Raw genomic sequence first — 16,407 nt, 5'->3', positions numbered from 1 at the left:
CATTTTTGCATTAAAATGCACAATTAGTTTAATGTAAATACAGTAACAGCACGTTAATTTGCCTCTTAGTATTCTAGTCAGTGCTCATCACCTGATGTGAGAGTGCAACCCTTCAAGGACAGCAGCCTAGATTTCAGAAACCTTCACTGCTCTGTGGGCAGTAATTCTAAAGCTATTAGTGGTTTTGCAAAAGTACACAGCAAAAGCCTTTGGTGACAAATGTTATAAGTTTTTGTTGATTCATTTCCATTTATACTATTTGTCACTTACAGAAATACTGGGTCCTTCAAACCCAAATCCATGTCAATAATTTGATGACAGATCAGGTTGCTTGAGAGTGGGAGGCAGGTTTTTTGTTTGGTTTGTGGTTTTTTTGTTATTGTTGTTTTTTCAGCACCTCCCTACCCCCTGCCCCAAAACATGCTGCAAAAATCATTAAGGGCAGAAAGAGCCTTTTTATTCTTTTCAGAGACAGCCTTTAACCTTTCTCTAGGCTATGCCTCAATGTTTTCCTTAGTTTCTAATCTGAAACTATAAAGATACATAACTAATCATGACTGCATTGCTTTTTATGATTATGCCAAACACCCAAGCTTGGCATTTGAAATCTTGTTAGCATTGCCTGCAAAAGCACCGAGTGTAAACTGTATGCCACACAGAAGTAACAGATTCACTCTTACACTGGTCTCTGGATCCTTTTCTTTCTGCTGTTGTTGCTCTTCATTTTCCCCATCCTCTGTCTCTTCTTCTTCATCTTCAGAGACAACTGAGTTGGAAACTATAACAGGTGTCCAACGCAGACATTCTGCATCCACATCTATAGGTCGGACGTTAGTTCTAAGCTTTGCCATATGTTCCTGGATAAGTTTCTCCCGACGAATGATCACAAATCTAAACAGTAATAACACTCTGATCAACAACAGGCTACATACATACTGTACATGTTGTCATGTGAAACAGATATAAGATATTACAGAAAAATCTGTACTCTCAATCAGTGCTGCCATGAATAACTTCAGAGAGGACAGAAAAGTCATTAAAATTGTACAATTTGCAGTACTGTCAGACTACCAGAGAAAGCATCTCAAAACTGAGAAAATGCTGCTAAATTCTTTCCACTTGTTAATGGTGAAGCCATTGTCCTTCCATGGGTAATGTTCAGCTACAGAGTATCACTTTTATTATGTGTTAAATGGACAACAGATATGCCATCTGGGGAGCTGGCAACACGAGGTGAAAGATACTGAATGGTAAAAAAAGGACTGCTAAAAAAGTTACAGTCCCACTACCAGAGTGGATTTTATTCGGGGGGGGCTGGGAATAATATCACTGATTAAAGTATACTGTGAAACGAGGACATAAAACTGTTCTCAAATAACTTCCAAGTTTTCCAAATAAGTTCCAAGTTTAACACGAAACACAACAGAATACAACCCCACTCCCAAAACTGCTATGTTCTAAATCAAGAATAATTCCCAGTATTTCACTTGACTTGTACACTCAGCTGGGCAAGCAGACTACCTCTATTCTATATCCACATACCTCATTTCTCCCAGTGATCTATCCCACTGTTCAAGCATCCCATGTTAATCCACACAGTTAATGGCATCTTTGAGGCCAAGAGAAAAGGGGGGAAACAACTGTCTGCTCAGTGACTGGAAAATGGAATAGATTTCCCTCTAGAGAAGGGAAGTTGCTGTTCTTTGTTCTGTTTTGTGAGTATGTTAGACTGATTATGCTGAGGGACCCCAAGAGAACATGGCCAAGAGACCAGCTTGCTTTCTCTCACAGCTGCAAATTACTTAGAAGTTCCACAGATGCAGGGCTACATAGCTGGAAATCTGAACCAGCTTTGGCACTGAACAGTTCTTGCATTGCACGTGAGCATCATAAATCTCTACAGCCAGTATTTGGACATTGAAGTCTTAAGTAAAATCAAGCTTATTAGATGTAACTTGTCTCCAAACACCATTAAATTTCATTTAAATACATCTGAAGCTCTTTGGAAATACAATAGGACTCCTGTACTCACTGATCACTACGGAAGTCAAGCATTCGTAGGTGATGTAGAGTGGAAGTGATATCTTGAGGGCAGATTCCAGTCAGCTTACTCAATTTCTTGATGCTTAATTGCTTGTCACGCTGATGATAAAGGCACTCCAATATTACACTTTTCCAATAAGCCATATATGAGAGGCGCCCAAGGTCTGACAGAGGCTTCTCTGGTGATCCTGCTTGACCCTCACGCTTTGAAAGCAAATAGCCTAAAGATATACATGAAAAAAATGTCAAAAAATTAGCATATATAGCTTCTGCTTCCACCCCAACTTCTACAAAGGCATTTTTCCAGAAAGTAGCTGAATGCTGCCTATAAGATTTTGATTATAATTTTGAAGGATACACTGAGTGGTCTGGCTGATTTTTTTTTTGCTGTTGTTTAAACTCCTGTTACTCAATGATAAAGAGTGTGAGATTTCTATTTTTTTTCTACACTGCCATCAGACTTTGGCTATGGGCAATGCCACGAGATGGCAGCAGTCGCCTACCTAGAAACTATACTATGCCTGAAGTACACAATCTGCTGAGTGTCTTCCAACTGCAATAGCAATTCTGAAGATGACAGAGGGAAAACATATTTTAGGCATTTAAGACTAATAGAGCAAACAACTTTATTGAAAATTCTCTACTGTCAAACTTCAGGGCCATACTGGAGAGTACTGAGCTCTATCTGCAGAGACTTAATTAATTTAAGACTATGATACACTGCACACATTCAATACAGACCAAGAGGTTATATCCTCCCCAGTATGACAAAGTGGGGAGGGGGAACCAGCTGACAAATGTGTCTTCTCACTGCTGCTCTAATATAGCCCAAATTTCTTGATTTCTCAAGATACATCATTAAGTTCCTTTGATTCACCAATATTTCCAGAATAACAACTTATCTACACAAGGATATTTACCAGCAAAATCATTCTAATATAATTATACCAGTAGGGTTTTTTCCTCTGGACATTAACTCCAAAATTAGCATGTCCACAAGGAGGGCTATATTAGATTGCACTCAGCATAATGAGAGATATAGTTACAGTAGCAAGTTGCCCTGTGAACTTGCTGAGATCCATGTATGAGTCTGAGAATTGTTTGAGTATTCAGAGCCTAAGTATGTCTGGTTTTGTTGCTCTCAAAGCTAAATTAAAACATAACTATGACTACCATCTGCTTAAGACACTCATTCACTTAATCAAGATGCTGAAGGTTTCAACAGACTGTGCAGTTTTAGGGTTGGCTTTCTGTAGAAAGAACTATGTGCACAAGGTAAGCGTCTGCTAAAAACACTACACTGACACATGCCTATAGCTGCCACTGTTAAGTTGCTTACACAGGAAATGTGAGGATTAGGGGAAAAATGATCAATTTGTCTTTAGAATTGAAGCCTTCCAACAATAAGAGTAAATTGTGAAGTTCAGATGATTTTGTGAGCTTTAGAATCCTTTGTCCCGAGATGTTTTTTAATTTGAAAAATATCCTATTCAACAGTTAAGCCTTTCTTTAAAATATGAAAAGACAAAGACTAAAAAAAAGTGAAAAAAAAGTTCCTTACTGAAGTCAATTAGGAACCTGCCATAGCCCTTACGCTGGTATTGTGGAAGAATCATTATACAGGAAACATTGTACTTCTGTTGGCAGTGTTTTTCCTGTTGGAAAAAAAGCAGCATATTAAAAAAAAACCAAAACCAAAAACAAGACCAGTGAGAAATAGTAGAAGTTGTTCGGTACAAGTCCCTAATTACTTCTATAGCAAAAACTGAGACAGAAAGCCACAATCAAAGTTTCTTAGGAACAATGTACATGAGCCAAGGAAAGACTTTAAAAGAGAGAATATAATATTAAAACTATTACCATCCTTTCAGGTCAGAAAAAAAAAAGAATGAAACCTTGACATAACTACCATCTTTTGCTTAGATACAATAAAGAACATGGACTGCATAGCAGATAAAGTTCAAAGCACAAATCTGAAGGCAGCTAAATTCACTGAAAAAGATTGCAGTATTCCAGTGAATCTTTAAATGTTATAATCACAACATACTGAAATCCAATCTCAAACCTGCTGTCCTGAAGACTGAAAGAAAAGGCTTCAATTAAAGCTATTTCAAAATAAGTAAACTATTACTTAGTAATCTTAATTTAGTAATTCTTAAGAAATGCTTATCTGAAATCTTGGCCCTGTTCCATCAAAAAAATAAAAGGTTTGAAATGAGGTGCAAAATTGCCAAACTTGTTTGGAACACCATATATTTACAGAAGGAAAGATGAGATAGAACTACTTGGTAACAATATTTATCTCACAAACAGTACTACCCATCACCACCAAGAGTAGGAAATCACTTGAAGAGCTGAGGTTTTTTTTAGCTACTAGCTGTAGTACAAGTTCCTTAGAGAATATATGCTATTCAACATTATGAGGAAAGTTGGTTTTAATTAGTTGGTGTAGTTGGTGGCCTCCAAAAGTAACATAAATAAAATGTGGTTGCAACAGAAGTCTATACCTGTATTGCATAATGTATTAGATAAAATGCAAGGGCCCAAATAACAATTTAAAGACTCTGAACCAGCATTTCTCACCATACCAAATGCAGTTCCAAGTCTGAAGTACTCAAATACTTGCCTTGGAAAAGTAGCCAACAAGGTGACAGCCCTTGACATCATTCTGTGTCAGCACATAGAAAAGAAATGGCTCCACATCGTAATAGAGAGTCTTATGGTCCAGGAAGAGTTTGGCTAACAAGCACAAATTCTGGCAGTAGATAGTGCTGACATTGCCATCAACCTTAGAGAAAAGAGGAAAAGTTTTGTCACTCCATTTGCTGTCATGCAAGGACATGCTTCATCTGGGTATCCCTGTATTTTTGAAATGTCCAACATGAGAGGAAGACTTCTCTGTCGCAGGTAGTCTCTCAAAGGACTTAAAACTTCCACAGCATAAAGGCCATGGCCAAGTCACTATTACATTCATTAGCTTGAGAAAACTTAAAATTCATTCTCCTAAAATGAAAAAGCATTTTTACAAAGCAAGCCTTCTCACATGTTTTATGGATGAATAATGTATACATGAGGTTGGCTCCCACTGCTTGCTTGTAGTTCTTCACTCTTAGCAACTGAATGCTTCAAGAATGAAGATCTTCAGGGCTATGGAAAATTTATCATATGATTGGGTGCTGAAGACCCTACTTCATAGATAAAAGTGAGTGGCTTAGTTTTCTAACTTACCTCAAAGACTGAAATGTTGTTTTTTCTGTAAATTTCATTGGCTGGAGGATGAAACCAGCCACATTTTTTCATATGCTGTTGGAGAATAGTTCTGCTTTTCATATACTTTAGACAGAATTCACAAAGGTACAACTTGGGTAGCCTGTAAGCAAAGATAAAGAAAGATCAAAGACTGACGATACAGACTTTTGTACAAACTTCCTCACTCGTGCAGAAAAAGAGCTCAGAAACAAACTCAGTATATACTGACCTTCTGTATGTGCTAATCAGGCCAAAACCACCTTACCATACTTAAAGTCATGGCACTTATTCTAGAACGAATACATATTAAAAAAAAAATGTACTTAATGCCCTGCATAATTACTTTTACATTACTAAGTTATGTCAGAAGAAATACATGCATCGATTAAAATCCTAGAAAAAAATAACAAAAAACTCCCACAGTTTTGCACTAGTAACACTAGGATGGATCAGATAAATAGTTCCTATTCTCTCCCTTCCCTCCGTGTAACAAGACAGCTGTATGTACCCCTAAGCAATGGGTCACAGCACCATCTATCTGTTTGCTTTAAAACCATTTTACACACTATATTGACATGAACAAATTGAATGCAAGTGTCCCAATATTGTTGTGATTTAACTCCATTTACATACTCTAGCTTTGGCAGGAACACTATTTTCAGTTACCTTCGATGCCTTTAGTACAGCTAGAATAATTCCTCATGACAAACAACATGTTCTTATTAAATGGTAGAATAAAGAATTTTATTTAATTTTCTCTCTCTAGCTATGGCCCTTAGAAGTTGTTCCTGTTTCTGATTCAAGTTAAAGTTCAGAGAGTTTGCAGTTTAGAGAGTTTGCAAAGTTCCTAAGCAAGAGAACATCAAAACAACTATACATGCATCACAGCAGAACAATCTCTCAGATGCCAAAATGTGTAACATTAAACATTTCTTCTTTAGCTGTGTTGAACTACATACAGCATAAAAATAATACATCAAAGTAATTGCTGTGAAATTTCTATTTATTTTTCTCTTTCAACTCCCATAGATAGCATACAGCCATTTCTAATACAATCACTTAACAGACAGTTAACATCCTAGTCCCTAAACAAATTTATTATTTTTTCATCATGAGGACTGCTGCAGTTGATTCGCTGGAGGGAAGGGATGGCATCCAGAGGGACCTTGACAGGCTGGAGGAGTGGGCCCATGCGAACCTCGTGAAGTTCAAGAAGGCAAAGTCTAAGGTCCTGCACCTGGGTCAGGGCAATCCCCAGTATCAGTACAGACTGAGGGATGAATGGATTGAGAGCAGCCCTGTGGAGAAAGACCTGGACGTACTGGTGGATAAAAAACTGGACATGAGCCAGCAACGTGTGCTTGCAGCCCAGACAGCCAATCATATCCTGGGCTGCATCCAGAGAAGTGTGGCCAGTAGGTTGAGGGAGGCGATTCTCCCCCTCTACTCCACTCTTGTGAGACCCCACCTGGAGTACTGCGTCCAGCTCTGGGGTCCTCAGTACAAGACACAGACCTGTTAGAATGAGTCCAGAGGATGGCCTCAAAAATGATCCAAGGGCTGAAACACTTCTTCTATGAGGAAAGGCTGAGAGAGTTGGGGTTGCTCAGCCTGGAGAAGAGAAGGTTCCAGGGAGACCTTATTACAGCCTTTCAATATATAAAGGGGGCTCAAAAGAAAGACCAAGAGACTTTTTACCAGGGCCTATAGTGATGGGACAAGGGGCAATGGTTTTAAACTGAAAGAGGGTAGATTTAGATTGGACAGAAGGAAGACATTTTTTACAATAAGGGTGGTCAGACACTGGGAACAGTTTGCCCAGAGAAATTGCAGATGCCCCATGACTGGAAGCGTTCCAAGGTCAGGCTGGATGGGGTTATGAGCAACCTCGTCTAGTGAAAGATGTCCCTGCCCATGGCAGGGGGGTTGGACTAGATAGTCTTTAAAAGTCCATTCCAACCCAAACCATTCTGTGATACCACACATAAAGAACCAATGTACTCTGAGTCAGAAACTCTAATGACTTACATGCTTAATAACAGCCCAGTACCAGGTCATTTAGCTGAGGCTGCTCCCTCCTTAGAGCGTGGAATATGTCAGTTCTTTGGGAATCCATCTAATCATATATTCCTGTGGCAGTTCGAGTGCTCACAGCATATGCAGGTTGTTGCAGAGAGCTTATCAACTTTTTGACTCAGCCTAAAAAGACCTTAAGATATCTATTAACTACCATGAAAAGTATCTCAATTATGTGTACTTTGCTTCTGTCCTACATTCAGATAGAATCTTCTTAAGATTTCTACGCCTGCTGGAGTACAGCTTTCCCATAAACACTGAAGCAGAACAAAGGAGAAGAATGTTCAGTCATACCTCGAGTATTCCTGTGGATATGGGGAGGAGTACCAGGTCTGAATTTCATACTTGCCAAATTCAATGACAGAAGGGCATCGGACTTGTGGATCAGGAGGCCCAGTCACCCCTACTTTCTATGCAAGGGGAAAAAAAAAAAATTTCGTGAATTTACAAAGTGAAACACTTCTAAGCTGAAATAAATTTAAACATTCTTAGCTACACAATCCATCCTACTTGAACTCACAGAGAAATAGGAAGATGCAGATGTTGCTTTCTGACACTAAAAACCAGTACCAGTCACACTTCAAGCAAGCATGTGATTCATAAAAAGGAAGAATTAGTAAGTACTGTCATACCACGTACCTCCACTGCCTTTCACACTGTTGTATGTCGTAGTTTTAAATGCGAAATTTAATATAATCTTTTTTCAGTCCCATTGCTATTTCCTTTCTTGTTATTTCAATAGCGAAGAACAGACACATAAACTGCTCCTAAGGTTAAGACCTAGAATATTCAAGTATCTAACATAACACATCAGTGTCTTCCCAGCTCCGAGACTATATGTACCACTGGGAATATAGTATCTACCAAAACAATATTCAGGGTACAGCTAGCTGCTTATCATCATGAGTACAGAAGACTGAAAGAAAAACCTCAAATTATTTATTAGAAGAAAAAAAAAAAAGAAAATATAGTATTTTAAAATTACTTATACAACCTTTATTACCCTTGTCTCTCTGATAGTAACTGTATATTTTATGGGAACTAAAAATAAGGGAACTAAATGTTCTGCTTTCAAAGAAAACAAATGTTTTGTCAATTCATGAAGATTTTCTCTCAACAGACTGTCACTCACAATTAAAAATCCAAATATTCCCACTGGTCTTGCATTATCATATGAACCACCTGGACTGCAAAGCTATTAATAAATAGAGACCATGTTTCATGCAGGAGGTCAGAAACTAATGTGAAGAGTACCAGTGAATTACCTATATGCAGATTTACGCTAGCAGAATGAAACGGCTATACCCAGGACAATGGTTTAGGGTTTGAAAGGCTAACATTCAAAATTAACATTTTTCTAAGTTTCCTAAGTGGGACTGCTGTAGGCAGAAGTCACCACAGAATCTAGTCCTATGCATACACATCTTAAGGAGCTCTATCTAGATGAAAAAGGACAGTAATCTCCTATGAAAATATTTAATCCAAGAGCTCCAAATAGAGCCATCAGTAACTGATTCATGTTTCCTTCTATTCTTACTCAGATGATGAACAGAGTATTTCAGTAGTCAGCCAAATAATGTCTTAGAGCTTACTACTTGCATAAGATCTACAACCACGTAATTTTTTTTTTTTTTTCCCCATCAGTTTACAGATTTATTCCTTAGGGTTCTCCTTTCATCTTAGGCTACCTACTAGGACAGAAACTAGAAAAGAGAGTCAATTTATCTTACTTCAACTCAAAAGCCAGATTTAGCAAGAACAAACTTCCTAGTATTTAAGAAAAAGAATTAAGACAATACTATTAAATAACCACTATCTTGGGTGCTAAAAGCTTTTGCGATTTGTGAGGATTCCATGAGGAAAGGAAAGCACAAGCTCTGCATTTTTGGTAACCGATACAAGGTTGCACACAACACAAGAATTTCACTCCTTGGCAGAACAAACCACCAAAAGAGCAGTTTATGAAGGCAGCTCTTTATACCTATGATAATCTCCAGTTAAGCATTTCCTGCACTGTAGTTTCAAAGGAATCCCTATTATTACCCAGTACAATAGGTCAATAACAAACACAATTATCACAGGCATCTGACAAGTCTTAAGGAAAACAGAGTAACATGCACCTGCAACGAGTCCTGCACCTGGGCCTTCTTTTCAGCAACAAACCCCTCTTCCAAATGAACGCCCAACACAAATGCAAAGACCCAGCTCCCATACACCTGTTTACACATTACAGTCATTAGAAGAAAGCCTTCAATAGCAGACTACTGCTTCAGCCTCTATGCTAGCTGCAGATAGCTCTGAATGACTTCTTGAACGTTTAATATGCAGTATCTTTTCCTCAGCTCACTCAAAAGCCTTTAACACATCACTCTATTTCTATTTTCTTTGGTGAGGCAGTTAGCTCAGTGTACATGCATAAGGTCCCTGTATCAGCTGCATCACAACTCTGGTCAGCCCCTTCCTCACCAAAACCAACCAACTAGCCACCTTAAAGTATTTAATCCACAAGAAACATTTTCCCCACACAGGGAAGGGGGAAATGTCTCCAAAACTTGCTCCTTTTTCTAAGCAGATGTTTGGAGATTAATATTTTCTCTATTCTGGGTATATTTCCATTGATTTTATTTCAGATCTTCAGTTATTTTTCTAAAACATAATTACGGTCACAAGCCGTAGTCTTATGTGCGATTTGCTCAAGGATGCACACGCTGAGTTTTGTTAAAATCAATCCTGTAACAAAGCTTGAAATAAGCAGTGTTATACAGTAGTGTTGTATTTGCACCTCAATAAAAGTTAACTGCACTTCATCTTAGTCTACTTTATCACACACATAGTGTAGTTCAGTCTTATCACAATTCATTGTTCATTAACTCTTTTGGTACAGAGACTATATTTAGTATAGTGGAATTAAACCAGGCTATGACAGAATCATAGGTAAACAAACAGAAGTCAAATACCTGGATAAGTTTAAAAGGACAGTGATACTTAGTGAAGCACTGTTCAGGGAAGTCACTGCATAAATTCAATTGATACCTTTGGCTTCAGAAGGAGTTAAGTCATAAGATCATTCAAGTTATTGAAATGTACAGGTAGATGCACACACATTACACACAGGTATATCTGCACATACATGTGCATACAGACACACAGCAATGCCCTGTCTTGTTCCATAAGGAGTTAAAATACCTAGAAAAAGAGTGGTTTAGTTAGCCAGAGGCCCTGTGTAACCCATGCTGCTAGCAAGGAGTCCCATATTTTACTGTTTTAACAGTTCACATGTTTTACCAGCTATTTAAAGCCACAGCCCTCAAGGCTTTTTAGATGCCCACCTTAACCTCTTATGCTCTTATGCTCACTTTAATATTATCCCTCAGTTCTCTTGAGGTCAGTTCCCCATCACTCTCAAGCAGAAGAAACCAAGCACATTAGCTTATATGACAGACTGACTCATCTGGAGTCTATATTTCTTCTTGTTGTTTTCTGTTGGGTTGGGGTGGGTTTTTTGGGTTTGTTTAAATTTCTTTTACAGATTTGGTACTTACTGCCAGACATTGAAAATTTAACTTTACCTGCAGTGCTTGTTCCTGAATATCTCTAAACAACTCCATGTCTTTTTCAGTTAAGACATCCTGGCTCCCAAAAAAACGCTCCTCATTTTCCTGTTTTCCATCCCAGCCATCCTGATTGTCTGTAAATGAGAGAGAAAATTGTCTTCACCTACATTTACAAAGAAGTACTTGCTTTTTAGTGCAGTGACAAACATAATCTGGCTGTATTCAGACACCATGCCAAGTTTTTTTGATGGGATTTTCTATTCAGATTTAGGACCACAGCGGAAGAACCAGTTCTGGATTTGTGACCATGTAAGAAGTATTGTCATATATTAACCAGGTCCAAAACTCACCACTTAAGACATTCATATTATCATAGAGGCATTTGTAACAATGAGACAGTTTTGGATAAATGGCATACCACTATGCCTGTTTCTCACAAACAAGGATCACAACTATTTAAATGCCATATCTAGTGCAACCAACACCAGGACACTTATGTTCATCACCCAAGAAACACCCCTTCCACAAAAAAAAGCAAACAAAACCCACAAGACACTTCACCTCAACCCCAAAGCATTAAGATACATTATTGTTTTTCCAGCACCAGCCAGGCTAATGCACATTAACTATTCTAAAGCTGTAAACCTTGTATGTTATTGTGGAATATTTTCCATGGCTTGCTTAGGAACAATTCAAGCTATGAAACTATTCAACAAGACTGTAAAGATCTGAATACAGAGATTGAAGCAAGGTCCAGTCACAGATTAATGTCTTAAGCTAGAAAAGAAAACAAAGAAAGCAGAACTGCATTCAAAAGAAGGGATGCTCTCCAGCAAGAAGGTGCCAAACTGCAGGAAGCAGGCTCCTCTATGCCTGAGAAGATTAAGAAACATTTGCACGCAAGCCTATACCATAGATCAGAAACTCATGGGTCTGTCAGGCTAGTTTTAATTATCTGTTTCCCATTTCATACTTCTACCTTGCTGTTCTTAATTTTCATTAACCATTCCCTATGTTACTTCTTTCAAATGTGACATTACGTAGCACATTTCCTAGGGCTATCTGCAAGCCCCTGGTTACCAAAGGGCATTTTACCTCACAGTAATCACACCTCATCACACCTTGCCATCATCTATAAAGATGCAAAGGTCTCTAGAATCACTGCCTTTTTCCAACTGGTACTCCACCTCAATGCACCAAAGTTAACTGCATTTGAGTGTTAACTTTCAGCTCAAAGTTTCCAGTCTCTAACAATTCTAGTCACTTCCAACATCCTAGCCTTTGAACATTTTCTTGGTGTACAGGATACTTACATTGGCAGGGTGAAAAATCTTTACCTGTGGGCCATTCTGAAGTGCTAGATTTCCTGGTACCCTTCTTCCTGATCCTATACTGCTGAGAATAGTCTACCACTTCCCCTCGAGCTTTTCGTCCATCAGGGGAGGGAGTGAAGAATTTAGTAAGGCCATCTATAAGCCCTTTGGTTTTCTTGTTAAACTTCAAGGTGGTGCTGCCATCTCTGCAGAAGTCCAAGACATCTGTCTGCTCCAGGTATCCTTCTGATGATGCTGACTGGCTGGACAGAGCGATCTTACGCTTCCGACCCCGACCAGGGCCAGTTCGAACTTTGCTGAAAGGGCCTTTTGATCTAAAGAATGAGAAGAGGAAAGATACAGTGAGTTGACTTGGTAAGGTGGTTTGTTTTGGGTTGAAAAGTGGACTATCACCTTCCCTACTTATTTATCAATCACACGGAAGCTAAACATGAACTGCAGAATTTAATCATAAAGGAGTAGTCAAGAGCCTGTGTACCCTAGAGGAACCAGGATTCTAAACATCTCAGTAGAAGTACTGTACTATTTTACTCCACACTGAACATTACGTGCAATTAATTTGAGCTTAAACGACAGATTTTCACCAAATTTAATACAACATTAAATTTTAAAATCAGTAGCCAGAATGAATACATTGCATGGAAGGTTTCAATTTATGCAGTCATTAAACATTTACATTTGTCATTTGTTAAATTTTCGTACTGATAGGAAATTGTCATAAGAACTACACAGAAAGTTAATGTATGCAGGACATGCACATTACCTAAGAACCTATACCACTGATGGTCATCTTAGCAGAAAACAGTGTTGATCTCCCAACCAGCTGCTATCTTTCAGGCTGGAAATTTTAAAACTCTATTGAGATAAGTGAGTATTTAACACTTGTCAGAGGGATTGCCCTAAACCCGACTGCTGTTTCAGGAAGCTGACTGGTTTTAGCTACAATCTTTGCAGCTACAGAGGATAGAAGTAGGCTGCTTTTTCCTAAAATGACAAACTAAGCATCTGTGCATAATTCTGTGGATATATTTTGCAAGTGAAATGATGGAACAAAGGCAAAAAAAATTCATGAGTAAATCATGAAATAAAAATTAAGAGACAAAACAGCAACAGCAGATAGATAGCTTTCCTTTTGTCCCTCTGAATTATACAGGGAGTCCCTTTAAGCAAAGGTATCACACAGACTGAAAAAAATAGGATGTTTAAGAGAGACATTCCCTCTATGTTTTTGTAAGCGTTAAACTTCGTAAGGTTTTTTTTCAGCACATCCTTTGGTGCTATTGGTTAGAATCAAGTGGCAGTTCAACTTTTTTTTTTTTTTTTAAGCTGACCTGATGCCCAAAACAGTTGTTCTTGTGACACGCTCCTTCATTGTTTTTTCCCCCTGCACAGTCAATAGTGCTGCATCACAACAAGCACTGCAAAGCAATCTTAAATCAAGGAAATTGCTCTGGCCGAACAGTTATCCAAAGAATTCCTGCCCACCCAAATCCAATTCCCTGATGACTGGCTGCCGCATGACAAGGCCACACAATCTGTCCCAGAACAAGAGAGTGCTCCACAAATGCAGAAACATGTAGAAGGGAAGCAGAAAGGGGCCAAATATTTTCTGGCAGCAGTGTCAGATTAAATATACGTCAAACAACAACCTCACATGGTTTATTGTAGATTACTTAGTTTCTCTAAACATCAGAAAGGGTTCTTGTGAAATGCAAAATGAAACAATTATGCTGGAAGAAACAGCCATCCAGCAAAATAGACTTGACATGAACAGCAAAATTCATCTGTGAATGTAAGGAATAGTTCAAAACTAAATAGCAAGTTATTATAAAGAGTCAAAAATCTGGGCAAAAAGAAGCACTGAGATTACTTCTAGTCTTTCACAGCACTCTTCAGAAATTCTGGATTAAACAATAATGAAAAGCTCTTTACTGTAAGAGAAATCTTCTCACAGAGTAGACCAGACACTTCGGAAATACCCACTGCCCTATACAATCTCACACCTTACTCCTCCTTATAGAGAGACTTACGTTGTATTTTGACTCTTTAACCTGTTTTTGGGACGTCCTATCGGGTTAGCATAGCGTCGTTTTATCTGCGCTGCCTTCTTGTGTAGAAGTTTTCTTCCTTTCTTCCGTGGCCGACATATTTGACATATCCACATACCTATAAGACACAAGTCCCCGTGACTGAATGCAAGGGACATCTACATCGGACAGAAAGGAGAATTACAGGCCCCAGGTCTTCTGACAGAAAGGGTAGGAACAGTACCAAAGGCCCCAGTCATCACATATACATGTAAGAAAAATTATGTGTATGTTCCAGCAACCTAAACTCAAGTCCAGTTAATTTCCACCCCCATGCCCAATATACTTCCCACAACCATGCAGGAAGTCTCTTTAATTCGTAGCACATTATCAGAAAACCATAAAAAGTAACACATTTAATTATTCCATATTCTGCTTGTGACTACACTACTTCCAACTATCTTCTATAGGAAAATTTTCTTCTAACTACCAACGAAGAATATTCCACAGATAACCTGCTTTCTGAGAGAAAACAGAAGTTTGGTTGTACTCCAGGATTCTCTACTGTCCAAATGGACATCACTTCAAAAACTCAGAAGCCCATCTCTTTCTTTTGTACAAGGCTATTCATTCAAATGGAAGCTGATCATTTTAATCTGCAAGGATCACTTCTGTTCCCTCAAACCTCAAAAGATTTTCTTGGAAACCCTTCACAGACAGCAATGTACAGGAAGCAGGAGACCATGGAAAATCTGGATGTGAAGCTCTGACCCTTCTCTACTTTCTAATATCTGAAAAGCAATGCTGTAAAGAACAAGTTAAATGTAGCTAAAAGAGGACCAAATATGCAGAGGCACTTTCTACCCACTGATCTCTTCCAACACCATCTTAAATTATCCTTTTCATCACAAAGTCCTCACCTTTTGGCATCCTGGTAAGAGGGGGGTCACAACACTCCATGTGAAAGCCACGGTCACATGAGTCACAAAATAGCATGTTATCCTGTTGAAGACAGATAAAGTTAATCTCTCTTCAGATGTGCATCAGCATCAAGCCCTCCATTAATTTGTCACATTCTCAGAGAACACGCACATAGTTTTCAGCTATAGACATATCATGGTATTTCACAGGTCTCAGAAAGACTACCAGTCTCAAACAAAAGCTGCAAATACTTGACTCTAGAATTATTTTATTTTGTAGTTTAACAGAACATCCACAAGACGGATATCCTCTTCATTCAGTCCATACTGCACTGTACTCACAGCATTTTTGCCCTGATCTCGACAGGAACTGCATGTTTTGCACTCAATGCACTGCCATCGCAAGGCTTTCACTCGAACCGTCAACTCCGGAGAGAACTTCAAACAGGACGGATGACCTACAGAAAAAGGAGAAAATTATACCAGTAAAACTATTCCACTGCTGTTAATGCTCACAGATAGCTCACAGAGAGATTACTTTATCAATTACATATTCCCATGCAGAATTTTGGTTTTCCAGATACTCCTATTTTTAGGTGCTCCTATTCTTATCTACTTATAACACAAAACCAATACCCTAGGATAGCAAGTGGCAGACCCACATACAAAAGAACACCAAGATAATTTTTCATAACTGAATTGAGAAACATGATAAAACTGGTCATCATTACCACATTTTTAAAGAAACCTCCAGGAGCGAAATGAACTATTTGTGCTAGGTTAACTTAACTGTCTCCCCTCTGGGAGCATGAGATTCAGCTAAACTATTATATGCCATAGATGCATACTCCTCATACGTATGGGTCAGTAGCAGCCACTATACCAAGCTCTTCTGTCTCAAGTGGATGGGTTATTATTAGCAGCACTGTAAATGGTCACCTACCACTGTTGCCACAGTCAGCACAAGAGATGAGCTCTTCAGGTTTCTTCTCCCGATTTTGCTCTTTTGTACCAAGGCAGAAACTGCAGATTGGAATTGGTTCAGCAACCGGCTGTGAGGAAAACAGACAATAAAAACACTGAGTATATCAAGGGAGCAAGTTACAATACACAAAATCACACAGACATTAATATCATGTGTAAACAGTATGTAATACACACTGTGCCTCACAAATTTTAGTTGGTTCTCACCACACAACACTGC

At 38.6% G+C, this 16,407-nt stretch overlaps 1 protein-coding gene across 1 annotated transcript in view; it reads right to left on the bottom strand.

Moving 5' to 3' along the window:
• KAT6A (lysine acetyltransferase 6A) overlaps positions 1–16,407 on the bottom strand; it is a 52,844-nt gene that overhangs the window by 12,670 nt on the left and 23,767 nt on the right. Inside the window, exons 4-15 of the mRNA XM_069800860.1 lie at positions 16,147–16,255; positions 15,546–15,661; positions 15,204–15,285; positions 14,287–14,422; positions 12,260–12,570; positions 10,938–11,056; positions 7,663–7,778; positions 5,272–5,413; positions 4,670–4,831; positions 3,605–3,698; positions 2,033–2,264; positions 681–891 (exon numbers count right to left, since the gene is read on the bottom strand). Of these exons, the coding sequence (XP_069656961.1) occupies positions 681–891; positions 2,033–2,264; positions 3,605–3,698; positions 4,670–4,831; positions 5,272–5,413; positions 7,663–7,778; positions 10,938–11,056; positions 12,260–12,570; positions 14,287–14,422; positions 15,204–15,285; positions 15,546–15,661; positions 16,147–16,255 (1,830 nt within the window). The remainder of the gene's footprint in view (positions 1–680; positions 892–2,032; positions 2,265–3,604; positions 3,699–4,669; positions 4,832–5,271; positions 5,414–7,662; positions 7,779–10,937; positions 11,057–12,259; positions 12,571–14,286; positions 14,423–15,203; positions 15,286–15,545; positions 15,662–16,146; positions 16,256–16,407) is intronic.

Source organism: Haliaeetus albicilla, chromosome 13, assembly GCF_947461875.1.
Source record: "Haliaeetus albicilla chromosome 13, bHalAlb1.1, whole genome shotgun sequence".
NCBI lineage: Eukaryota > Metazoa > Chordata > Aves > Accipitriformes > Accipitridae > Haliaeetus > Haliaeetus albicilla.
The sequence above is the reverse complement of the archived record's forward strand: the minus strand, read 5'-3'. Positions and strand labels throughout refer to the sequence as shown.